Genomic DNA, 25,361 nt, shown 5'->3' with positions numbered 1-25,361 from the left:
CCCTCTTTAGGTTTCCAGCACATAAACCTCCCACACCTGCACTTTCCCGGCCCTCCCTGAAGATCCACCCAGGACTGCCCCCACCCTCTCCCCAACCCCTGGTGGTCCCCTTCTTTGGGGTCCCCGTGGTGGCTACCCTCCTATCCCCATGCAGCGCCCCCCCCCCCAGCCTTGGATGGATCAGTGGGGAGGCCTAGGTACAGCCATTCTTGATGTGGACCAGGCTGGCCTCTAACTCCCAATCCTCCTGCCCCAGCCTCCTGAGTGCCGGGCTTGCAGGTGTGCATACTATACCTGCAGAAAGTATAGCCATTCTGTATGGAACCTGGCTGAGGACAGGTCCTGGTGCCCTCTGACCTCCACATACCTAGCCCCCCCCCCCCCAACTGCCCTCCACACATGCTAGAAGGCAGGTGGCTGGACTTCTCTTCATTATAAGAAAAAAACATCAGAATTATCAATGGATTCTTCTTCCTGTGCCTGTGGAGCATGGGGTCTCTGTCGTTGTTGCAGATCTGCAGCCCACCCCTTGTCTTGCCATCTTCCAATAGCCTTCTGCTTCTAAGTTGATTGACAGTGACTCACTAGGAGACTCTAGCATACAAAGGAAGAAGAGCAAGAGCCAGCCCTAGTCTAGGCTCAGGGCCTCAGAAACCTGCCTGGAGCTCCTTTACCAAGTGTATGTAGCAGAGAAGGTTCTAGACCAGCGCATAAGACAGCCAGGGAAACACACAGCTCTGCATTCCCTGGGCAGGCGCTGTTCTCGAAGGCGGGAGGTCTGAGCCAGCCCACTGCCGGGCTGTACAGTGGGAGATTCACACCTGAGAGCCAGGCCCCACTACGGAGTCGGGATGTAGCCCACACATGAGTTCAGCCCCGAGCCTCCACCCTCAGGAGCTCCATCTGGGGGTGCCCCTCAGTGGGAAGTCCGCCATCCAGATCCTGTGTCAGGGAGCCGGTTCCAGCCCAGGCTTTGTGTGGAGCCCAGCGATGCATGATCCCACCCTGGAGCCTAGTGGCCAGACAGGCACTAAGCAAAGGCCTCACATTGCCAAGCGAGAGGGGGGCGGCAGGTTGTGCCCCAAGGGCAGAGTGCAGGTTAAGAAAGCTGCATTGCCCCTGCTGAATGGTCCTCGCTTGGCTGTGACAGTCAGGCCCCAGCCCTCCCTGGTTTCCTGCCTCTGCCCTGTGCCCTCTCCCCTACCAGACCAAGGGAAATGGCTTTGGTGGGAAGAGGGCAAAGTGCCCAAAGCCGGACTTGGAGTCAGAGGTTCCGGCGCTTTCTGGCCCTGATGCCCAGCCCTCTGAGCCGCAGTCCCTTCTGTAAAATGGAGATGTTTGCATTTGACATTGATAAGCTCATGGGCTCCGGTGCCTGATGCCTGGTTAGCCCCTGGCGCTTTGGGTTAATGTGAACATAGATCCAGAGGGCAGCGTGCTGTGGGGAGAGCAGGGCCCTGTGGGCCCCCCAGGCTCCCCACAGTTCATTTTCTCCTCCACCTCTCCCCGCTTGCTTTCCCTTAGGAGAACTCTGACACCTTCCTCTCAGCTGTGGACACAGACTGGAAGGTAAGGCAAAGCCTGAGCTGTGGGACCCCCTCTCCCTAGCTGCCCGGACCTCAGGGGAGATCACAGACTTGTGCCCCCCATAGTGGCTGGGGTGGGCACCTTACGTCCCCCCAGCAGCTGCACCTGCCCCCTGCCCAATGAGAGGTGCCGGAGGAGGAGGTGGGAGGGCCCTCTGTTGACAGGGTGTGGGAAGGGAAGGGGGGGCTGGGACGGTGAGGATGGAGAAGGGAGTGAGGGATGTTGTCATCTGAATCAGCATTTTCCTCCACTGAAAGGCAGGTTGCCTCTGAAATAGCTCCTGTTTCCATAGCAGCGGTTGCCTGGGCAACCATGTCCTCTTTAATTTGATTGCAGATTCTCCATGAACACTGAACTTGCTCTTTGTTTCTATTCCCCCACACGGTGATGTGGCTCACTTGGTTTGGCTCCTTCCCCTCCAAGTCCTCTAGTGACCGCTCCTATCCAGGTGTCAGAAAATGTTTTGTAGCTCGCTCCAGGTGACCTTTGCCAGCGCCCAGAGCCCACTAGCTATCCAAATGGGATGGTAAACTCAAACTCCTGCTGCAGATTGATGGAGCCCTAGCCTAGGCCCCTGCCTGTGTCTTCACCTGACCTCTACCTGGGTCTGCCTCCAGGCCCCATGACTGGAGCAGCCTCATGGCTGCTGGACATGGGGTGATGGCAGCCCGCTGGCTCCTCCCCCAGCCAGCTGCTTCCGGCCAGGATGAGGCTCCAGGCCTGCATGATGATTCCTTGTCTTCAAGGACAAGAGGCTCAGCTCCAGAGCAGGTGCACCTGTCCAGCGCCCCCCCCCCCCGCCGCCATGCTTTCTCCAAACATAAGAGAGCAGAGGATGGGATTCAGCTGTGTGAATGGGGGGGGGGACCCCCCAAGAGGAGGGCTGGGAGCTCTGTAGCTAGGAGGTGCTGGAAATCAGAGCAGGCCCTGCCCTGCCAGCCAATTCCACACCATGGGAAGCCCTGGCTGTGCTACCCAGAGCCCAGCACACAGCTTCTGTGGCAGGGATGGAGGGGAGCCCCAGGATCACAGAGGACCCCCTCCTCCCACTCCCTGCTCTCGAAGCAGCCCACGCCCAGGGCAGCCACTGTGGTGGGTGGGACCCTGCTGGGTGTAGAAACACAAAACACCTTCCTCTCCATCCTAGTTATGGGCACAGCCTTATTTACTTAGGTTTTAAAGGCAGATGTCAAGTCTGGGCAGGGCTGCCACCACCTTCTCCCCGCTCCCCCACTTCTCAGTGACAGGCAGGTCACTGTCCCTGGCCTCTACGGCAGAGATCAGTAAGCACCAGGCACACCTGGGCCAGCCAGGGCCAGCCTTGCTACTTAGGCCAGGTGACCTCTAGCAGCAGTCACCCCGCTCAGCAACCTCATTTATACCCGGGCCTCGCTGAGCTTGTGAGGCCCAGAGGTCAGACCCATGCGTGATGGTGACAAATGGTCACCGAGCAGGGCACGAGGGCGCTCTGCCTGGGTGCTGTTCTCAGCTTTCTAGCTATGGGATCTGGGAAGGTTACCAAACCTCTCTGATCCTCAGTGGGAAAGTGGTTACTGAGAGGATGAAAATGAGGCAACAAATATCAAGTGCCCTAAAAGAGCCTGGCAGGTGGGAGACCTTGAAAGTGCTCTTCTGAATGCTGTGACCTCAGGCCCAGAGTGCTGATATGATCTGAGACAATTCCCTATGCTTCCTCTGTGCTTCTACTATCTTCTCCTCCTCCTCTGGGATAAACACGGAAGGATGGAATCGGGGAGAGCCTGGGGGTGTCCAAGGATCTGGCTGGGGGTGGGGCAGCTTGGGGCCCCCGGGCCTGTGGATTTGAAGCTGAGAGCTCAGCAGAGAGGGGAAAGGCTGTGGCATGGACAGGACAGTGTCAGGTGACTCCTGGCCTGAGTATCAGAGAGGGGCAGAAGTGGGGGTTGGTGAGGGCTGGGTGAGACTACCAGAAGAGGGGGTGGTGGCAGTTGGTGTAAGAGGAGCTGGCCAGGACCGGACAGACAGGCTGGGCCTCTACAGCTGCCTCAACTCTCCCTCCAGTCATGGACAGGATGTGAGGGGCTTCCCCCTCCTCCACACCCCTGCCGGGCTGAGGGGCCACAGCCTCAAAGCTAGAGGTCAGAGGTGGAACAGGGAAAAGTTGTTGACACCCCAGGCAGAGCACTAGGCCAGGAATAGTGCACAGCTCTATCTCCTGGGACAGGGAGCTGATTGCCCTCCCCAGAGACAGCCTCCAGCACAAAGGGCTGGAGGGAGAAAGGCTCGCTCCGCTCCTCTACCCAGGAGACAGAATGGGGGCACTGGTGCCCAGCCACCACCACTCCCCCACTCCCTGTGGAGTCTGAGATGGCTTTGTGCTTCCTACTCTCAGGAGGCCCGGCAGCTGAGCTCCCTGCTGATTGGCTACAGCCTCTTGACCCTCATCCTCTTCCCCAATGGCCCCCCAGCCCCTTGCAGCAGGGTGAGGTGGGAAGGGCAGAGCTGGTCGTGCCTGGCCCACATCCCTGCTCCTGCAGCCTGCCCAGCACCCCTCCCCCAGCCCAGAACCCCACTTTCAGTATCCTGGGCAACCCCCAGGCCTGCATGCAGGCAGAGTAGGAACTTCCCAAGGGGGAAAAAACCCAGTGGATGGAGAAGGATGGCCCAAGTTGTTTCAACAAGCAGTGGCCTTCCTACACTCCCACCCAGCTCTCCTCCAAGGCTAGGGACCCAGGCCTTCCTGCTAAGGACCTGTTCTGAGTTCTGAGGGTCTGTCTGGTCTCCAGGATGCGGGGGGCCTTTGTTCCCCTAAGGGATAGGTCAAGAATTCTGCAGGTCTGGGGCAGGCATATGATCCTGCCTTGCTCTGCTCTGTCTTGGTTAACATATGTGATCTGGGGCGTGAGTAGCTCTTGACCTCCCAGGACTGTCGGAAGGCAGCGTCAGCTAGTGGAGAGTGCCTAGGTGCTGGGACCAGGTGAGCTAGTTCACTGCCTGTCGTTGAGGCTGAGCATCCCTGATGCTGAGACCATCAGGATGCTGTGAGCTAGGAGGAAGGAGCAGGAAGGAGGGTGGGATAAGCAAGAACCTCAGAAGCCAGTTGGAGCCAGGTTTTTCTCCCAGTAGCCAATCTGGGAGTGACTGCTCACTGAACAGCAAGTGGCTGCTCAGAAGCCTTGCAAGGAGGCGGGGCCATCTTGGGCGGGGCCAGGATCTGTGTATAAAGGGCCCAGAGCCCCGCTGTGCTCCATCACAGAGCTGCTGGTCTCCCTCCCAGCCGTCCCCTCCCTCCAGGCTCCAGTGACTCAGGCTTTTATTTGCTCTTCCTGCTTAAGCAAGCTCCCTCCCTAGGCAAGATGCCGGAGTGCTGGGATGGGGTGAGTGAGGGTCGAGGGGGGAACGGGGGAGGGCAACAAGGTGGGCAGGAAGGACAGACATCCTTGTGACCTGCGAGAGGGATGAAGCATCCCTCTCTGCACTTGTCTGGTGCCTTTTCCCGTCTCCCTGGTGACCCTAGTCTGTAGAGGTTGCTGGCGACAGCTGCCAGTCAGGCCCTGGGAAGGGCATGGCAGAGAGGCGTGAAGTCTGCGGAAATGTATCAGTGGAAGCCCATCACATGCCCTGCTGAGCTGTCTTCTGCTTGCATTTGTCTGCTGGTGTCTGCCCAGGCGTTTGGGACTAGCCTAGCCTGGTGGACTAGCCTTGGCTAGTCACCAGCTTGCCTAAGGCCATGCCTGTCGGTTCTGGTCCTGTCCCGTGGGGGATTGTCTGGAGGTTTAGGTTGCTGTGGCAGGTGCCCTTGGAAGGACAGACAGCCTCTGTGTTCCTTGGGAGTTGCCTGTGCATCCCTAGGGCATTGTGGTGGGTGGGGAGGCAGGAGATTGAACGACATGGAGGTCAGTGTTTTCAGAAAGCAGGTGTGATGGGAGGGGACAGACAAGGAGGGGCCACCCAGGCCTTGTTTTGTAAGCTGGGGGTGGGGGCAGCCCTGGAATCTTGACCTGTGGGGCTTGGGCCTCCAGCACACCTCCTCCTGTCCTTGGAGGGGCAACGGTGGTACCCAAGCTCTGGTTCTTCCTCAATGAGGAGAGGCAAGGGCACGCCTGCCCTATCCTCTGCCCCTACCCTTCCCTGCTTGGTCCCTGACATCAGCTCCTACCGGCTCTTGAGGACCTTGTCCCCTGAATTATTAATGCAGCTGGCAAATCTCAGCCCCAGCAGTACCATCCCTGATGCGCCCGAGCCCTGGCCCTGCCCACCCCCCAGCCTCCTTGAAGGTCACTGGCAGGGAAGATGTGCTGGAGGGAGGGATAACAGAACCCCCTCCCCCGCTGCCTGCCGCAGTGCATCCCGCAGGTGCCCACCTGGGGGCGGGGCTCTGATGTCACCAGGAGCCAATGGGAACGCTTGACCCTGCGAGTCAGGGGTCTCAGAGCTGCGCAGGGGCTGCTGCCCTTGGGCCGTCCCCCAACACATTGGGCAGCATCTAGGAAGAGGGGACGGACGCTCAGCATCAGGCTGAATTGGGTCAGACCCCCACAGGCAGGGTCGTGCATGGGGTGGGAGGAGGGCTGAGGGGGGGAGATCTTGGGGAGGTGCAGCCAAGGTCATTAGGTCTGGGGACAGATAACCTGGTCATCCCCCCAACCCCCTTCCCCTCCACACCTTTTGACCTGTCCAGAACAGCCCTTCCCAGCCCAGGAAGTGAGCCTTAGCAGGGTCAGCTCTACTGCTGAGATAGAGGACCTGGACAGCCACCCCAGGCTAGGATGGGGCAGGCGGTGGCCTCAGCCATGGAGGGTGGAGGTCTGGGTTTGGAGGGTGCCCTGGGTCCCAACATCTGAAGAGCTTGAGCTGCCTGACCCAGAGGCCTGCCCACTGCAGCTGGCCCCTGCAGCAATTGTGCCTGGGGGCTCCGCCCAGCCGCTCCCTCCAGAGGCCGGTGGGGTGAGTGGCAGGGACCGGCAGCTAGGGAGAGTCTGCATGCTCAGGATGTCCATTTCAGAAAGCCCAGGGCCTGGTGCGGGGCCACACCTGCCTCCCACCTCCCAGGGGCTGGGCTCACCCTTGGCCAGGGCAGGGCAGATATCTCTCTGGGCCTCAGTTTCCTCCTCTGGCCGTGCCCGAGTGAGGAGGGTATGAGATGGCATATACAGACGGTGGCTAGTGGCTACCATGCAGAAAGCTGGGCCTGAGGGAGGCCTGGCCTGCTTGGAGGACCACAGGGAGGAAAGAGACAGGTTCTCAGCAGAATGGAGCCTTTGACCATGGGAGTGGAACCCTCTTGTCACTCCCCCCCCCCCCCCCCCAGCCCTGGCTGGCTGTCCTCTGAAGGCACACCTGGGAGAGCAGACCCTGAGAAGCATCCCTTTCTGGACCCAAGTGTTACCATCTGCAAAATGGAGTTTGGGGTTCCTTCTTCCTGGGTAACAGAGGAAGCCCTACACGTGGCTGGCACTTCTGGCCGCTGCTGTTTCTCCCTGTCCTTGACCCCAGCCGCATGGGCAGGGAGAGCTACAGCTACGGGCTGCAGCCCTTGACCTTTGACCCTAGCCCCACCTGCACGGTGAGCCACCCGCTGCAGCATGGAGCCTCCCCACCATCCAGGCCAGGCTGCTCACCCAGCTCTGGCAGATCCCCTGGTGGTTTCCTGATTAAGTGACCAAGAATACTCCGTCTGTAAAGGGACCGGCCGTCAGGGCATCTCCCCGAGGCGAGGCTCGGGGGTACCGAAGCACAGCAGCCCCCTCTCGGGGCTAAGGTGGTGGCTAGTGAAGCCCCCAGGAGACAGATGGCTCAAGAGAAGGGGAGAGGGCTGGGATGTAGCTCAGTGGCAAAGCGCTTGCCTAGCAAGTGCAACGTCCTGGGTTCGATCCCCAGTACCGAAAAAGAAAACACACAAAAAAAAGAGAGAGAGAAGAGGAGAGACAGTGAGGGGCCCAGCCAGCCCTGAAAGCCTAATGACCTGAGCAGCAAAGCCAAGCAAGAGTGAGGACTTGAGGTGACCCAGAGCAGAACTGCAGGCTTGGGGGTGCTTGGAGCACAGGGAAGAGCATTCAAGGTGGCGGGAGGGGCATGAGCTAGAGCCCAGGGTGGGAGCCAGGGGGCAGGTGTGGGGCCCTGAGGGGTGTTTGCTGTGGTCCCTCCTCTTGAGAGCAGAGCCATGGCGGGTTCGGAGTGGGTGAGGGGCTTGGGCTGTGGTGGCAGAACCGCACCAGTGGTTGCAGCGAGAGATGGGGGGGGGGGAAATGGCTTCCCCTGGAGGGCTGAGTCTGTGCCTGTCATGGTCTGGGCAGTGGCAGCACAGTGCATGGGCTGGTTTGCAGTGGAGACCAGAACTTTCCATGCAGTCCATGTGGGTCTTGTACTGGAACACCCCTGAGCAAAGGGGCTCCATTGACCTGAACTCTGATGAGAGGAGACCCTGCCATCAGCCCAACAGCTTTTAGGCTGCCTGGCCCCCTCAGTCCCCAGAAAGCCTGGGGTGGGGGCAGCCGGTGGCCAACGCTGTCTGTCTTGCCTAGGAGCACGATATCGAGACGCCCTATGGCCTTCTGCATGTGGTGATCCGGGGCTCCCCCAAGGGGAACCGCCCAGCCATCCTCACCTACCATGATGTGGGCCTCAACCGTAAGTGCAGCCCGGCCCCCTCCTGCCCTGCCACACCCTCAGTCTGCCAGAGCAGCGAAGCCTCCCTGCCCTCCACTGCTCACGCTTAGTTCTGTGACTCAGTGTCCCTCTGCCCCCTGCCCCCTGCAGACAAGCTGTGCTTCAACACCTTCTTCAACTTCGAGGACATGCAGGAGATCACCAAGCACTTTGTGGTGTGCCACGTAGATGCCCCGGGACAGCAGGTGGGGGCGTCGCAGTTCCCTCAGGGGTAGGTAACCCAGAGCCCCTCCACCCACCCTCCCCAGCCCTGCACCCCGGCCACACCCAGGACCTGACCTCTGTGCTGCCTTCAGGTACCAGTTCCCCTCCTTGGAGCAGCTGGCCGCCATGCTTCCCAGCGTGGTTCAGCACTTTGGGTGAGTTCTTTTCTTCCCCAGCCCTGGAGTGCCCCTCACGCCGCAGCCGCCTGGCTCCAGCAGAGACCTGAGGGCGGTGGGCAGGGCCTTGCTGGCTGGCTGGTTTCTGGGAAATGACACCCCAGCCCTAGAATGACCAGCCCTGCTCTGCACCAGGTTCAAGTACGTGATTGGCATCGGAGTGGGAGCCGGAGCCTATGTGCTGGCCAAGTTTGCGGTGAGTCTCCCCATCCCGGTCCCTCGCTCTGTTGGAAAAGGGGGCTTCTGCCACAGGGACTCCCTCTGGGTTTTCTGCTACTCTTCTCCTTCTCCTGATCTTTTCCTCACACACACACACACACACACACAAAAGCCCTTTTCCTTCAAAGGAAACTAACTTTCAGAAGTGCAAGTGGTGACATCTCAGGCTTCCTTCAAAAACTATGGACTTCACCTTACTTAACCTTTATCCAGGTGTGTGTGTGTGCATGTGCATGTGCATTGGGGGTAGGGCTTGAACTCCTCTGGATCTGAGTGCTGTTCTTTAGCTTTGTCAATCAAAGCTAGCACTCTACCACTTGAGCCACCAACTCTACTTCCAGCTTTTTGGTAGTTAATTGATGATGAGAGTCTCATGGACCCAGGTTCAAAACCTGGGCTGGAACTGGGATCCTCAGACTTTAGCCTCCTGAGTAGCTAAGATTATAGGCATGAGCCACCAGCACTCAGCTCAAAATTTCTACTAGCAACAACATATACATTGGTAACATTGAGGTATAGCATTGAGGTCACCCATTAAGGTGACAGTTGAACACAATCTTTTGACTTTAAATTTTGTTTCATTTTGTTTTTTGTTGGTCTTGGGGCTTGAACTTCAGGCCTGGGTGCTGTCCCTGAGAAATTTTTGCTCAAGGCTGGCATTCTACCTCTTTGAGCCTTAGTGCTTAAAAAGCTTCCAGTTTTCTGGTGGTTTTCGGGAAATAAGAGTCTCACTGACAGCCCAGGCTGACTTATCCTCAAATCTTAGCATCCTGAGTAGTTGGCATGAGCCATCAACACCCGACCCTTGACTTTTTTTTTTTTTTTTTTGCCAGTGTGGCCCTTGGACTCAGGGCCTGAGCACTGTCCCTGGCTTCTTCCCGCTCAAGGCTAGCACTCTGCCACCTGAGCCACAGCACCCCTTCTGGCCGTTTTCCATATATGTGGTGCTGGGGAATCGAACCGACAGCTTCATGTGTAGGAGGCAAGCGTTCTTGCCACTAGGCCATATTCCCAGCCCCTGACCCTTGACTTTTTTGAAGTTAAAAAAATCACGCTATATTGAGCTCATAAAATCTATTTTTAAAAAAGTCTAAAAAAACACTATGTCAGGCAGGAAAGCTTTTTATTTCTAAAATCACAGATGAAATCTCCAGATAGAATCTTCAGATCTTTTTTTTTTTTTTTTTTTTGGCCAGTCCTAGGCTTTGGACTCAGGGCCTGAGCACTGTCCCTGGCTTCTTCCCGCTCAAGGCTAGCACTCTGCCACTTGACCCACAGCGCCACTTCTGGCCATTTTCTGTATATGTGGTACTGGGGAATCGAACCCAGGGCTTCATGTATACGAGTCAAGCACTCTTGCCACTAGGCCATATTCCTAGCCCGAATCTTCAGATCTTTACATAGAAATACTCAAGGATTTTAGAATCCAGTTTCAAGTCTAGCACGTCACCACTGTGTTAACCATAGACTTCTCCAAACCATGCAGACAACCCAGCAGGGCGCGGTATTCTGTGAATTTTGTCCTTGAACAGAAAATGCAGGCCTGGCTCTAGTGGCTCACACCTGTAAACGTAGCCACTGAGGAGGCTGAGATCTGGAAGATCGTGGTTTGAGGACAGCCTTGACAGAAAGTTCTGTCAGACTATATCTGCAAATATAACCAGCAAAATCACACAACTGGAGACGTAGCTCAAGGAGCAGAACACCAGTTTAATAATAAGCCTGAGGCTTTTGAGTTCAAACCCCCCAAGAATAGTAAAGGCAGATCTTACCCCCATGTTTAATATAAAACAGGCCTTGAAAAGAGCAGCTTCTTAACTTATGCCACAAGGGCTTCTTTCTCCTTTTTTATTTTTTTCTCTTGGTGATACTGGGGTTTAAACACTCATGATTGCTCTACTGCTGAGCCGTGCGCCCAGCCCAAGTAGCTGGGATTCCAGGCCTGTGTCACTATGCTTGGCTAACATCTTTATTTTGTCCAAAAGCAATCACACATGCTTAATATGTTTGTGTGTTTGTTTATGTGGTTAGGTAGTTATCAGCACTGGGGTTTGAACCCATGCTTACTACAGGAGTGCTCACACTTAAGGCACACTTGTCCAGCCCAAGATTTTTAAGATGTTTAGTATTGAGTTTTGCAACACTACTTTCAACAATCTATTTTATAAAAGGATTTGATGATGTGGCTCCCTGGTAGGGTATTTGCAAAACCATGGGTGAGTGAGGTTCTGGGTTCAATCCCCAGCACTGCAATCATTACTTTATTATATGTAGAGATGGTCTGAGCTAGGTCTTGAAGGTACCATGGAGGGGAACATGCTGGGAGCATTGGGGCGCATGGTTACCAAGGCAGCTGAGGGTAGACTGCCTCCACTTGAGCTTGCAGAGCTGAGTTTGGCTATTACACAGCCTGGGAGAAGGCAGCACTCCAGCTGGGAGCGAGGACCTGCAGAACTTGGGTCCAAGTGAGATATGCTTCCTAAGAAGTGGCCTGCCACCCTCAAAAAAGAAAAAAAAAAGGGGGGGGGGTACTAGCCAGGTGCTGATGGTAATCCTAGCTACTCCGGAGGCTGAGATCTGAGGATCGCTGTCCAAGCCAGCCTAGGTAGGAAAGTCTGTGAGACTGATCTCCAATGAACCACCAGAAAACCGGAAGTGGCGCTGTGGTTCAAAGTGGTTGAGCGCTAGCCTTGAGCAAAAAGAGCTCAGGGACAGTGCCCAGGCCCTGAGTTTAAGCCCTATGACTGACCAAAAAAGAAAAAAGGAAAAAAAGGAAAAGAAGAAGAAATGGCCTGTCTATTTTTTGGGTGCTGGGATTTTGAGTTGGACTTCATGCTTGCTATGCAAGGGTTTACCACTTGAGCCCCAGTCCTCTCTGATTTATTTTTTTATTTATTCATTTTTTTTATCTGATAGGATCTCACATATTTGCCTGGAACAGAAACTCTCCTACTTCTTCCCCGTGTAACTTCATTGAGAAGGGGTTTCACTAACTGTGTTTTTACCTCGTCAGGCCTCTAACTTCCTACTTCTCCCTAGGAGCTGGGTTTACAGATGTAAGCCACACTGCACCTGTTCATGCCGCCCTTTCAAAGGCAGAAGACATTGACATAAATCAGTGCTCCATTGTGTGTGTGTTTGAGATAGTATCAGTATGTAGCCCAGGCCAGCCCCCCACTCCAGATCTTCCTGCCTTTGCCTCCGTAGTACTGGGATTGCAGGCCCGTGTCTCCATATCCTCACAGTAAATCAAAGATCCGCAGGGCTGCTACAGCCAGCTGGCTCCTCCGCGGCCTCCTGAAGACATGAAGTGTTTCCACCTAGTCCCACCTTCCCAGCCATCTAGGGGAAGGGCAGGGCTGTAATCTTAATACTGATTTTTGCGGAATAGTTGTACAAAGGAGTCTCCATTCCAGACATTAGGACTAAATGGACAGTTTCCTAGCTGGGGAAAAGGGGAGATCCCGTGCCGTTCCTCCCTCCTCACCCAGCCCCTTCTCCCTGGTCCCCTGCAGCTCATCTTCCCGGACCTGGTGGAGGGGCTGGTGCTGGTGAACATCGATCCCAACGGCAAAGGCTGGATTGACTGGGCTGCCACCAAGGTGAGCGTTAGGGGAAAGGGCGAGAAAAAGGAGAGCAGACGGAGACACCGACCTCAGCAGCCCCATCACCTTGAACAGAGAATTGAAGAGGGCGCCATGGTGCCCTGAGGAGAGTCAGGAGACACCAGGCGTGCTGGGGGGCAGGGTGAAGGGGCTGAAGTCGGGTTGGAGGTGGCTGGAGGGCACAGAATGTTTCAGGACTTGCTTTGCAAGCTTGTGGTTTCAGCCTGAGGTGATTTATGGAGGCCTGGTTCAGGAAGCCTGTTGTGCAAACCCACTGAGCAGGTCGTGGTTCAGCCAGGTGTGGCCTGCTTTGGGGAATTCAGGCGCCTGTTACCTGGGGGGGGGGGGGTGGCGGGGGAGAGTGGGCTTTCATATTTTGAGATTGCAGGGTCCCATCCATGAGTGGGGGTCGGTGAGGCCCCACATTCAAGCTGGCTTTCCCCACCATCCCCACCCACAGCTCTCGGGCCTGACCAGCACCCTACCTGACACGGTGCTCTCCCACCTGTTCAGCCAGGTAAGGGGGCACCCCAGCCCTACTCAGCAGGAGGCAGGCCGAGGCTGTGTGGCCTTGACCTGTCCCTGAGTTCTGTGGTTATTTGTGATGAACGGCATCTGAGGAGCAATGGGGGTGGGAGGCCTCCCCTCCCTTCTCCTCCCTCCCAAGGCCCCCCACCCTCCCTGTCCGGCCTCTCAGAGCCTCTCCACACACAACCCCCCTCCCCACAACCTTCCTGGGCCTAGGAGGAGCTGGTGAATAACACGGAGCTGGTGCAGAGCTACCGGCAGCAGATCTCCAATGTGGTGAACCAGGCCAACCTGCAGCTCTTCTGGAACATGTACAACAGGTGCGGGCACACGGGTGCCCCCCCCCCACCCCGTCATGGGCTCTTCCCCCAGCTGTCCCCCAGGGGGAGCCAGCCCCCTGGACAGGCTCGCAGCTTCCAGGGGGTTGCAGGAAGAGCAGGGCTGTGGGCTCTTCACCTCCCCCTTAGGCACTGGGGGTGCTAGGGAACCCTTTGACCCCTTTGAAGTCCTGGTGCCTGACCTCTGTGAAGTGAGGAGAGGCTCGGGTGAGGTTTCTAGCTGTGCTCTTCGCAGTCCTTTGGGGGTCCCGGGGAGGGGGATAGCTCCCTGTTCTTCCCTCTCTTATGTTTGTAAATACTTAATTAAGCACCTGGTGAAAAACAGTAGCGAGGAAGAGTGACCCAGGTTTGAATCCTGCTGGAGGCACAGTGCTAAAAACCACCCAGCCCTGACTTCCACGCAGTCCACGAGATCCACGCAAGGCCAGCTGCAGAGCCGCAGAGCTCCCTCCACAGAAATGGCAGTGCGCCTGCTGTGAGGGCGCGGGTGGGAAGGTCACGCGGGGGAAAAGCCCCTGCATTTCACCTTTCCTAATGCCTTCCCTCCTTTGCCTCTGCTTCTCCCCTGCAGCCGAAGAGACCTGGACATTAACCGGCCTGGGACGGTGCCCAATGCCAAGACACTCCGGTGAGTCACGGCCGCGCGTGCCGCCGGCCCCGCCCGCGCCCGGCACCAGGCCAGACAGCCCTTTCCTCTGTGCCCGCAGCTGCCCCGTGATGCTGGTGGTCGGCGACAACGCCCCTGCTGAGGAGGGGGTGGTGAGTGCGCTGGGTCCCGATCGGGAGGCCCGGGCCAGGGACTCTGTGGACCTGGACGGCAGGGCCCGCTCTGGCTGCCGCCTGGACTCATGGCGGGGACCCGTGCAGGAGGGCCAGCTTCCCTTCTTCGCTCCGCCACTCTGGCCTGGTCACTGGGGAGCCCTGGGGCCAGAGCCCCGGCCCGGCTTCCCAGTGCCACCTCAGCCCATGCACTTGGGCCCAGATCCCTTCTCCTAACGTTTCAGGGACGTTTTATGTTTTAAGTGATTTGCACACGCAACACTGTTCGCTGGGCCACCCAGCGCTGGTGACGAGTGCGGGCCTGTGTGTCACCTCCCCGGTAGAACTCTGGCTCAGGCAGTCTGGGGGGCAGAGGCGGGCACCTGCACCGAGCTGCCTGGAGGCTCAGGGCAATCCCCACGGGCCCCCAAAATTCCAGCCTTTGGGTGCCCACGGCCAGGCCCTGGGCCTGCATCTCCAGTCCGCCTGCCCCTCCCTCCCTCCCTCCCTCCTTCCTGAGGCACAGACCTACCTTACAGTGTGCACACACGCATGCACACACATACACGCACACACAGTAGTGCAGAGAGCAGGGCTGTTGCTGCAGCTGACTCCTGTCCCACAGGTTGAATGCAATTCCAAACTGGACCCAACCTCCACGACCTTCCTCAAGGTGAGTCCTTCCCGTGGCCCCCAGGAGGCCGGCTGCGGGCTCAAGGGCGGGCAGGGCCCGCCTGGGCCCCAGGTGTCTGTCCAGGTGGGTTGGGAAGCAGCTGCCTCCGCTCACACCGCTCCTCTTCTTGCAGATGGCAGATTCTGGGGGCCTTCCCCAAGTCACACAGGTGAGATTCTTGGCCCTCCTGCCTTTCTGTCACCCAGCATGGGGGGGAGGGGCTGGGAAGTTGGGAGGGAGGAGAGGAGAGGAGGCCCCCTCCCCCCCTCACTCCATCAATCTTAGCCAATCTTAGTATGTGACTGTACCCCCTCCCCCCAGCCAGGGAAGCTGACTGAGGCCTTCAAGTACTTCCTGCAAGGCATGGGATACAGTAAGTGCACCCCAACCCCACTGGCCAAGGGCAGGGCAGGGGTGGGGGCGCCTTCTCTGAGCTCTGGGTTGCCCGGTGCCCCCCAACACTGGGCTGCGCTCTCCAGAATTCACCCACACTGTGAAGTACTTGTGCAAGCCTGGACTTGGGCACTGCTCCGAGGGCAGTGCCGGGCCTGGGCCTGGTGGAGGAGGGTGCTCCTTCCAGCCCCGGGGACCCAAGGCCCGGGCTGGATCCAGCCAGGGAAGTTCGTTAGAGGTGAGCTCCCCACCCCCTGCTGGGCCCGAGTCCCAGTTGGCACCCAGGCCGGGCCACCACCGCAGTGGGTTTGCTCTGGGGACCAGGGAAGGTAAGTGGGGACTCCCATTTGAGTGTTAGGACCTGAGCTGAAGGCCAACCTGAGGGCCTGAGGATACACTGTGGTGAGGCCAGCTCCCCGCACCCCCGTGTCTCCCCAAACTTCCCCCTGGGCAGCAGTGATGAGACGGGACATTGTGCCTGCAGTCTCCCTAACTCATGACTGCCACGGACCAATGGGACTGATGGACCCTCCCCCCTTCCCCCCCAGCTCCCAGCTGCTCCTCCGCTGCCAGGAAGCCAACTTCTCCCTTTGTCCTCCTCCCCAACTCCTACAGTCTTCATAGGGGAGCACTGGCTGGGGAGTCGGGGAGTCCCTGGGGACTGCCAGCCTCTCTGGGAAGAAGGGCAGAGGTTGGCGGGGAGGCACAGCCATGGTCCTGAGCCTGGGCCCTGTGCATGGGATGGAGCTGTGAGCACTTGAGTCGGCAGCCCAGGAGTCGGGAGGGACTTTGGAGATTTGCAGGCCTCCCCATCTTGTATGTGGACCCCACAGAATGGTGAGGGCGCTGGAACCAGGATGTGGAGGGGGGAGGGGCAGCGAGAGGCCGGCTCCTGCTGTTAGGACTCCCATGGACCACACTGAGATCAGCCCCTGCTGATGATCAGGACCCGAATGGGCTTTTTGAGGCCCTGCCCTCCTTGGTCTATCCCAGTGCCCTTGTCTGGGCCTGGCTGCGCCTGACCTGTGTCTCTTCCTTGTCCCCACTCCCTTCTGTGGCTCTGTCTTCTCTCTCAGTTGCGTACTTGAAGGATCGAAGGCTGAGTGGAGGAGCAGGTAGCCCCGTGGCCCCTCTTCTGATGCATGGACACCCCTCCCAGCATCTCCCACTCCCTCTGTGCAGTGCTGCAGCCAGGCCGCATCTTGCTGGGGTTTAGAACCTTGTGTCCTTTTCAACCCAGAACCCCAGTGGATTCCTGCTCTTCCACAGACCCAGAGCCACTGTGGGCTGTGTCTCATGGGGGGCTCGCGATTGGCCTTGCTGCTGGGTTGCTACAGGCTGTGGGGCTTTCCAGAGCTCTGGGAGTCAGAAGCCGAACCTCGTATGTAGTCAGGCCAACCTTGCAGGCATTGTGTGTGGCCCTGGCCGAGCCCGGCAGGTGGAGTTCAGAGGCGCGTGTTGAGTGTTACTTTCTCAGGCCTGTCTCCTGCAGGACCCTGAAGAAGGGCAGAGGCACAAGCCAAGGCAGCTGGGAGCCAGGACACCATGTCTTCTTTAGAGAAGCAATCCAGCTTCCCACCCACCGTCCTCTTCACAGAGGCCCATCCCTGCCTGCCAGGGGTGCCAGCCATAGCCAGTCAGCCATTGAGATCCAGGCCCTTGCTGGCCACAGCCCCTTGGGTCCGTTCACTACTGCCGGCTCTGCATGCCGCAGGCCTGATGGAGGCGGGTGTCGGGCCCATGGCTTTGGGACGGCCCTGGTGTCATCGTCAGGCCGGGTCTTGCTGGCTGCTTCGCTTGCATTATCCATTTCCTACCTGCTGGTGCCAGGTCCTACCTGCCGGCCCTCACCCTTGTCCCGTTTGCGTCCGCAGTGCCCTCAGCCAGCATGACCCGCCTGGCACGCTCCCGCACCGCGTCCCTCACCAGCGCCAGCTCGGTGGAGGGCAGCCGCCCGCAGGCCTGCGCTCACTCGGAGAGCAGTGAGGGGCTGGGCCAGGTCAACCACACCATGGAGGTGTCCTGCTGAAGCCCACGGTCCTGCCCGAGACACCCACCTCTTCGGGGCCCCCCTGCCATCCCTGCGCCGGCTCATCGTTCCTTTCGTTTATTTCTGTGAGGGTAAAGGGGAGGAGACGAAGGTTATTTTTCTTTTGTTTAAAAAAAATGAGGGATCCAAGGTAGATGCTTGCAGTACAACAGTCTGAGATGGTTAGAGGGGCGCCTCCTCCCTGGCCCATCGCCGCCCCCCACCCCTCCGTGTTCACTTGGCTGACGTGTCCCCTCACCCCCACTCTGGCACTGTGCGGCGAGCCCCAGAGAGGGCAGAGTCCTCTGAGAACAATCCAGCAAGAGCATGGGTGGGAGGGAGACCTCAGGTTGGAAGATGGGATGCAGTTTTGAGGTGGTGGGTGCTGAGTTCAGACTCCGATATGAGGGACAGGAGCCCCGTTCCTCTGAAGGCCTCTTCCCCTCCACCAAGCACAAACTTGCACGTTTGTGGTACAGGAGACAATCATGCGGATGGTGACCACAAGGGGGCGCTGAGACGGGGCAGCCACTTTCCTGGTGCTCTCTGGGACTGAGGTGAACCATGGGAACCCCAGGACAGAAAGTCCAGTGCTTTCCCTCTCCCCTGCTCCACCTCCCACCCCCACTCTGCCACCTTCTGGCCCTTTCCCATCCTAAGCTAGGTGTCCTAGGCAGAAATCACCTGCTTTTGTCTTCCTAATGACCTGTCTGGGGGCAGAGGGATAGTCTGGGATTGCTCATGTGCTTTGTGTAGACTTGGGATCAGATCTCTGGAAAATGGCAGGTGACTGAGAGTTCTGTAAGAAGCCTTTGTTGCCTCAGAGTTCAGCCCACTTGGTAGTACCTGGTGTTTCCCGGCAAAGCCCTGGTCAAGCTGTGCCAGTGAGTCCTGCAGCCATCACTGGGGAAACAAGTTTATTGGAGAGATCTGGTTCAAGACGAGATACCACCACCTCCACCCACTGGAGTAGGCCGGGGTTTGCCGGGTCTTGCGATGGTAAATGGAAAGTTCTTGAACAAGGGCCAAGTAGAAGAGAAGGGCTTCCTAGACATGCCTGCCTCCCACAGCCCAGGACTGTGCCCTCTACTCCACAACCACCCGGTTTACCAGGGAGAATCTCCCAGGCCCCCCAAACAGAGCCCTTGTCCCAGATTCTCAATCTATTGTCACAATCTCCCAAACAGGAAAATGAAAACAAAAAGAAGGGCTGTAAGGGAAAGGGAAGGGTTAGTGTGGATTTTTACAGGGTGTGTTCTGAGGCCAAGAGGTCATCAAAATCCACATTCCTGGCACAGGCCGCCCCTGCAGTACTCTTAAGCCATTACTCTAGAGCCGGGTGGAGTGTGTTCTGTCCCCAGTTCTGTTTGCTCACGTGCTTTCTTTGAATATTGAATGTGACTGTTGAAAACTGGTAGAATTAATCCCTCTTACTGTATGTAGATAGCACTGCGAGTATTTGACTTTTTTTGCTGTGTTCTTTCACATGAGATATCTATAAATATCTATTCTATATATATGTATATTGAGCCCTCCTGTGTGTAGTTTTCCATCGGAGTTTGTCTCCTTGATCAAGGTGAACTTTAATGGAGTTTATTATTTTCTTCTCTGTACAAAGAGCCTAATTTTGTGTATTATGGTGGCTGATGTCATGAGACTTTGAGATGACAAAATGTATAATAACAAAAGCCCTTGTCTATGTAGAGAGAATTGACTGTACTGACAAACTAATAAAAGACTAAGTGGAGCTTGATGTGGTGATGCCAAGCGGGAGTCTTGAGGCTGCTGCTTGGGCCTAGGTTTGGGGAAGGAGCCATGGTACCATACAGACTGATTCCAGCACTTAGCACATGGAGTCTTACCAATCTTAACAACAGCTCTTTGGGGGCAATGCATTCACAGCTGAGGTCACTGAACTGAAGAACAAAGAATATGCCCCAATAAGAGGCCAAACAGAGTTGACTCTGGCATTGTTGGGCTCATTTTCTTTTTTTTCCCCTCGGTCCTGGGGCTTGAACTCAGGGCCCGGGCACTGTCCCTGGCTTCTTTTGCTCAAGACTAGCACTCTACCATAGCACCACTTCTGGCTCTTTATGTGGTACGAAGGAATCAAACCCAGGGTTTCACACATGCTAGGCAAGCACTCTACCACTAAGCCATACCTCATTTTCTTTTGGCCAGTCCTGGGCCTTGGGCTCAGGGCCTGAGCATCGTCCCTGGCTTCTTCCTGCTCAAGGCTAGCACTCTGCCACCTGAGCCACAGCACCCCTTCTGGCCGTTTTCCATATATGTGGTGCTGGGGAATCGAACTGAGAGCTTCATGTGTAGGAGGCAAGTGCTCTTGCCACTAGGCCATATTCCCAGCCCACCTCATTTTCTTAACAGCATCCTTCTCCATGTTTAACCACTGTTTGTCTCATTATTCACCTGGTAAATACTGATTCCTTCCCACGAGTTAGCTACTAAAGGAGTATATTATTTTGTACAAAGAGGTTTACAATTCTGTAAGTCAGGTAATGAGTACAATGATGCTTGGACAATATCACCCCTTCCTTCCTTCTCCCCCACCCCCCCTTCCCACAAATTGCTTCATTTTTTTACCTTGTGTATATGGAATATAATGATTGCATTTGCTCACTCACCTTCCCCCCCACCTGTGTTCCCCTGTGCTCCCCCTAATAAAACAAGCTTCCACTTTCTAGAATTCACTTTGATGAACAATACTTTAGGTGTTCAGAGGATTCCTCTAAGCATATCCTCCCTAAAGGGGGTAACTTTTTTATTGTATTGTCAAGGTGATGTACAGAGGGGTTACAGTTGCATACATAAGATAGTGAGTACATTTCTTGTCAGACTTGTTACCCCATCCCTCATTTTTCTCCCACTTTCACTCCCCAAAGGAGTAACTTTTAAAAAGTTATGAATTAGTTGTACAAAGAGGTTACAACCGTGAGTCAAGTTAGGAGTGCAATGCCTCTTGATCAACGTCACCCCCTCCATCCCTACCCTCAAGTTACGCAGTTCAGCTTTTACATAACGTACATGGAACAGAATGGCTGCATTTGCTCGCCCTTCCTTTAAAGGAGTAAAACCGGAGAGCTTAACTTAAGGCACGCAGAAGATGAGAAAAAGCAAGCGCGGGGGGGTTCTGGCTCTGGGAACCGCCCAAGCCGCGCCCCTTCAGGTGCTTTTACCGAACGGACGAGGGCGAAGTGGCTGGAGGACCGTGGTGGTCGCCCGGGGTGGAGACGAGAAGGACGTGCACCACGGTGGCCTTCCAGGCGGCAGCTACGCCCCGGGGGCGGGGCAAGCACCCCGAGTTACCCTAGGAAACCTCAGCTGTCGGGCACAGTACAAAGGGGAGGGCAGTTTCCGACTCAGCCGGGCCAGGGGCAGCCAGGCCACCCCTTTTCGCGCTCAACTCCATCGGAAACACCAGAATCCAGAAGGCTTGCGGGAGGAACGATTCCCAAGGAGTCCCCGCCCACGTGGTTCAGACCCCGCCCCGCCCCTCGGCCACGTGACCGCGCCATTTCCCGGCCACGTGACTCGGGCTCAGCCCGCAGACCCTACTGACTGCGGCGCGGAGGAGCCGAGCCGCGGTGAGAGCTGAGCGCGTTGCGGGCATGGCGGCGCCGGCCAAGCGTCCGCGGGTGAGTGGAGGGCTGCGGGGCGGGCCTCATTGGTTCCGCGCCTCCCCCTAGTCCGTCCCGAGTGTGGCTCAGCACCCCATCCCGGGGGTTCCGAGTCCTCGCCGGGGTCCCCATCCCCTGTGGGCCTTCCGGGGCGCGGCGTCGTCACGGGCTCCCTCCTCCCAGGTCGGCGGGCCGGCGGCCGGCCGGGAGCCGGGCTCCGACCCCGTGGCTGGCTTCCTCCGCTGGTGCGGGAGAGTCGGACTGAAGTTGAGTCCCAAGGTGAGCGAGCGGCGCGGCGGGGCTCGGCAGGGCTCGGCGGGGCTCGGCGGGGCTCGGGCTGCTTTGACCCGGCCTCCTCCTTGCCAGGTGGCGGTGAGCCGACGGGGGACTGTGGCCGGCTACGGCATGGTGGCTCAGGAAGGCCTGCAGCCCGGGGAGCTGCTGTTCGCGGTGCCCCGCGCCGCGCTCCTGTCTCCGCACACCTGCTCCATCAGCGGTCTGTTGGAACGAGGTGGGCGAGCGGGCGCGGGCAGCTCTGGGGTGGGCGCGCGAGGGCAGCCAGGGCCTCACCCGGTGTCTTCCCCAGAGCGAGCTGCGCTGCAAAGCCCATCGGGCTGGGTGCCGCTGCTGCTGGCGCTGCTCCACGAGCTGCAGGCCCCGGCCTCACACTGGAGCCCCTACTTTGCGCTCTGGCCCGACCTGGGCCGCCTGGAGCACCCCATGTTCTGGTAAGAGCCGAGAGGGGCGTGGGGGACCCCCGTCCCCGCCACCAGGTTCGGGGGTGTTGAAGGGAACTGGGCCGGCTGGTTTGTGCAGGACCCAGGAGGAGCGGCAACGTCTGCTACAGGGCACAGGTGTGCCAGAGGCGGTGGAGAAGGATTTGGCAAACATTCGCAGCGAGTACTATTCCGTTGTGCTACCCTTCATGGAAGCCCACCCTGATCTCTTCAGCCCCAAGGTTCGCTCCCTGGAGCTCTATCACCAGCTCGTGGCCCTCGTAATGGCGTATAGGTCAGTGTGTAGAGAATTGAAAGTGGAAGAGAGCCGAACAGCGAAGTCCACGACCGTGCTCTTTAATTTTAGCCCAATTCTCTGTGTGGCAGCTTTCAAGAACCACTGGATGAGGATGAAGAGGAGCCAAAATCCCCTGTGATGGTGCCTGCTGCAGACATACTGAACCATGTAGCCAGTCACAATGCCAACCTAGAGTACTCTGCAGTGAGTGGGTCTCACCTAGTTGTTATGTGTATTGGTGATTGAGCATTTGAGCCAAACGACTGTGGCCTTCTACCAGTCACTAGGTGAAATTAGCTTCCCTCGTGTCTTTTGGTACTCGGGTTTGTGTTAAAAATTGTTTGGAGAGGCTCGGGATATGGCCTAGTGGTAGCATGCTAGCCTCATAAGTGAAGCCCTGGTTTCGATTCCCCAGCACCACATATATAGAAAACGGCCAGAAGTGGCGCTGTGGCTCAAGTGGCAGAGTTGCTAGCCTTGAGCAAAAAGAAGCCAGGGACAGTGCTCAGGCCCTGAGTCCAAGGCCCAGGACTGGCAAAAAAAAAAAAAAACAAAAAAACTTGGATATCTTAAGACTCAAAATTAAATTATAGAAGCCAGACACCAGTGGCTTGCTCATGCCTGTCATCCTACCCACAGAGGTGGCTAAGTGCACCTTAAAGCCAACACTTTTATGTCTAAGCAGCAAAAAGCTGGGAAGCAGAGTGCTGAGTTCAAGACCTAGAACTGGCACACACACACACAAAAATTGGGTCACTCTTCTGACCATATTTCAGTAGCCTTCAAGTAGAGGTTACAAACATGTCTCATTCCCTGCTGGCAGTTCAGTTGGTCTTGCAGACAAATCTGCCGCAGCCGTCACAGTACTTAACTGCAGGATGAGAATGTTGGCCAGAAGTATCACTTCTGTATCAGAAGTTGTAAGAAAAGATGTTTATGGCAAATTGACTATAACCCCAGCCCCCAGGAGAACCAAAAGTTCAAGGCTAGTCTACACTACATAGCACTATCTTATCCCCAGAAAACAAGTGTAGCAGATGAGGCCATTTCCTTTTAGGTGGGTCATGGGGCTTGAACACTGGGCCTAGCCACTGTCCCTGGGCTCTTTTGCTTAAGGTTAGTGCTCTACCACTTTGAACCATAGTTCCACTTTGGTTTTTGAGTGGTTAATTGGAGGCAAGTCTCATGGGGAATTCTTCTGCTGGGGCTGGCTTTGAACCAAGATACTCAGATTCGTCTCCTAAGTAGCTAGGACTACCCAAGTGTGAGCCACAGCTACCTAGCAAGGCTATTTCTTTTACTAGCTTAAGACAGCCCCCCCCCCCCAAAAAAAAAAAGCTAGGATTAAAGGCTTGAGCCATTGATTCCTGGCTTAACTGTTCATTTTGAAAAGCTAGCATTTTTTAACCATTGAAGGTAGTACTAATAACACATGAAGCTGACCTTTTAAAACTGGTCTCACCCATTTGATTCTGCCATGCAGGACCTAACTGACACTAAGTGTAGAAGAGTATATGCAGCCTCAGGACATGGCTAAGAGCACCTACTGGGAGGCTCTTCCCAAGAGGGGGAGGGCCTTGGAAGGGCCTGGCCCTAGCTTCTCCCTTTCATCCCAGGATTATCTTCAGATGGTGGCTACTCAGTCCATTCCAAAAGGCCATGAGATTTTCAACACTTACGGGCAAATGGCTAATTGGCAACTGATTCATATGTATGGTTTTGTTGAACCATATCCTAACAACACAGATGACACAGCTGACATTCAGATGGTGACTGTTCGTGAGGCTGCGTTACAGGGTGAGTTTTGTTAAGTCTTCAACCCTGACAGCTGCCTTCTCTGCCCACCTCAGGCTGTAGTAATTTGGCTAACAGTTGACTTGTTGGACATGGTATTTGCTGAGATTTCTACCAATTACTTTATCTACAGGAGCAAAAAGTGCACCTGAAAGGCGCCTCCTGTATGAGCGCTGGGACTTCTTGTGCAAACTGGAGATGGTAGGGGAAGAGGGAGCATTTGTGATTGGCCACAAAGAGGTGCTGACTGAAGAGGAGCTGGCCACCACACTCAGGGTAAAGGCTGAGAATGGTCATGTTGTGATGGTAATACACAAGTCATTAATTATCATAATCAAAGGACCCCATGGTTTCTTCTTAGGTACTATGTATGCCTGCTGAGGAGTTCAGAGAATGTAAAGACCAGGATGGATGGGGAGAGAGTGAAAGAGAAGGCAGCCTGTCTATTGCCAACATCCCCAAGCTCAAAGCATCATGGAGACAGCTTCTTCGAGACAGTGTTCTTTTGACACTGCAGACATATACCACAGACTTAAAAACTGAGCAAGATTTGCTTAATAATAAGGAGCTTTATGCCAAACTCAGCTCAAGGGAACAGCAGGCCTTACAGGTTCGCTATGGTCAGAAGATGATCTTGTATCGGTTGTTAGAACTGACAAGTTAGATTACTTGTCACCTGAAGGAACAGTACTATTTCATTGCAAGCTGAGAGTTTGTTGCCTTAAAAGAGGAAAACATGGGTCTTTATTAACATACCAGAAGGGGAAAAGTGCTGTGCTAGAATTCACTACAAGGTAAGAGGTAAGATTGGGATCAACAGACCAGGGAGTCACTGCCAATTGTCACTTTATGCACCCTGCAGTTATTTCTGTTGGGCCCTTGACTTGGGAGAAAAACCTAGTTCAAATCTAGGTCTATAACCAGAAGAAATCAACCTTTGTTGAACCCCACATCTCCTGTTGGAAGATAGGCCTGGCAGTGGACAAGAGTTATCTGAAATTAACTCAAGATTGTATCAATGGAATAGACCCCACTCGTGTAAGCCTCCAGCTATTTACTTTTGAAATAGCCATAAAGCCTACCCATAATTAAAGATAAATTGTTTAAGTAGGGACAGGTAGTGACTCACTTTATATCTGGGTGTAATTTAGTTTTCCTGTTGGTACAAAAATTCCTTTGCCAAGCAGTTGAGGCCATGGTAAGCTGAATGAGACTGCCACAAGAAAAAAGTTTTGTTAGCGTAGTAATGGGGAGGATATGTTATATATGCCATACCATTCACCAAGGAGTGAGCGATTTCCCAATGGCCTGAGATCTAAGGCCAGGCTGGGCCCATCCACTTTCCTCCTTACTAGCACTGGCTGTATGCCATGCCTGACTTAATGTTTAGCTACAGTCTGTACACAGCTAGGAACCAACTCATTTATCAAACATTTGAAATCCTCAACAAAAGAGGCTGTTTTGGTCTTTTGGTTGGTTGTAGGGCCTAAGCTAGTGGCAAGGTAGGACAACTCCTAATATTAGTTCCTTTTCCTGTAGTTTGCAAGACCAGGAAGGAAGGGAAAGCTTCAGGCCTGGCTTGTTTTCCCTTGATTTAACTGTATAATGGCTTCCAGGAAAGGCACACAAAACTGTAATCCCACCCATCTTGTGTTCTGGTGTGTGTATACCCATGTTTTAGCAACTTGATACAAAGTATTTATACCATTTGTGTTGGGACACTAAGAATGCCAGAAGACATGGAGCTATATCCTTGAAC

At 55.7% G+C, this 25,361-nt stretch overlaps 2 protein-coding genes and 1 long non-coding RNA gene across 6 annotated transcripts in view; 2 read left to right on the top strand and 1 right to left on the bottom strand.

Moving 5' to 3' along the window:
• Ndrg4 (NDRG family member 4) overlaps positions 1–19,133 on the top strand; it is a 41,491-nt gene extending 22,358 nt beyond the window's left edge. The window contains exons 3-16 of one of the 3 annotated variants that reach the window (XM_048355471.1): positions 1,525–1,569; positions 8,091–8,196; positions 8,326–8,446; positions 8,532–8,594; positions 8,751–8,811; positions 12,350–12,436; positions 12,900–12,956; positions 13,184–13,287; positions 13,877–13,933; positions 14,013–14,064; positions 14,690–14,737; positions 14,871–14,906; positions 15,059–15,110; positions 17,005–19,132. In XM_048355471.1, the coding sequence (XP_048211428.1) occupies positions 1,525–1,569; positions 8,091–8,196; positions 8,326–8,446; positions 8,532–8,594; positions 8,751–8,811; positions 12,350–12,436; positions 12,900–12,956; positions 13,184–13,287; positions 13,877–13,933; positions 14,013–14,064; positions 14,690–14,737; positions 14,871–14,906; positions 15,059–15,110; positions 17,005–17,159 (1,044 nt within the window). In that variant the 3' untranslated portion in view covers positions 17,160–19,132. Of the gene's footprint in view, positions 1–1,524; positions 1,570–4,684; positions 4,944–8,090; positions 8,197–8,325; positions 8,447–8,531; positions 8,595–8,750; positions 8,812–12,349; positions 12,437–12,899; positions 12,957–13,183; positions 13,288–13,876; positions 13,934–14,012; positions 14,065–14,689; positions 14,738–14,870; positions 14,907–15,058; positions 15,111–17,004 lie in introns of those variants that run through there. The other 2 variants (XM_048355473.1, XM_048355474.1) reach the window with 2 other exon arrangements.
• LOC125358384 lies at positions 569–24,561 on the bottom strand. The gene is made up of 4 exons (XR_007212300.1): positions 24,436–24,561; positions 23,679–23,684; positions 17,692–17,701; positions 569–580 (listed from the first exon to the last, which is right to left on the bottom strand). It is a non-coding gene; the product is annotated as an uncharacterized LOC125358384 (long non-coding RNA).
• Positions 20,728–24,491, top strand: Setd6 (SET domain containing 6, protein lysine methyltransferase). 2 transcript variants are annotated; one of them, XM_048355470.1, is made up of 9 exons: positions 20,728–20,812; positions 20,978–21,073; positions 21,161–21,305; positions 21,381–21,522; positions 21,611–21,805; positions 21,898–22,012; positions 23,425–23,605; positions 23,736–23,878; positions 23,964–24,491. In XM_048355470.1, the coding sequence occupies exons 1-9, from the start codon at positions 20,786–20,788 to the stop codon at positions 24,264–24,266; spliced, it is 1,347 nt and encodes a 448-aa protein (XP_048211427.1). In that variant the 5' UTR covers positions 20,728–20,785; the 3' UTR covers positions 24,267–24,491. The 2 variants fall into 2 exon arrangements, with proteins under 2 accessions (XP_048211427.1, XP_048211426.1); XM_048355469.1 differs by having other exon boundaries at positions 20,978–21,305.
• Positions 24,562–25,361: the final 800 nt, after the last annotated feature.

The sequence above is a fragment of the Perognathus longimembris genome, chromosome 10 (genome assembly GCF_023159225.1).
Source record: "Perognathus longimembris pacificus isolate PPM17 chromosome 10, ASM2315922v1, whole genome shotgun sequence".
Classification (NCBI taxonomy): Eukaryota; Metazoa; Chordata; class Mammalia; order Rodentia; family Heteromyidae; genus Perognathus; species Perognathus longimembris.
Note: the sequence above shows the minus strand (reverse complement) of the source record. Positions and strands in the feature narration are given on the sequence as shown.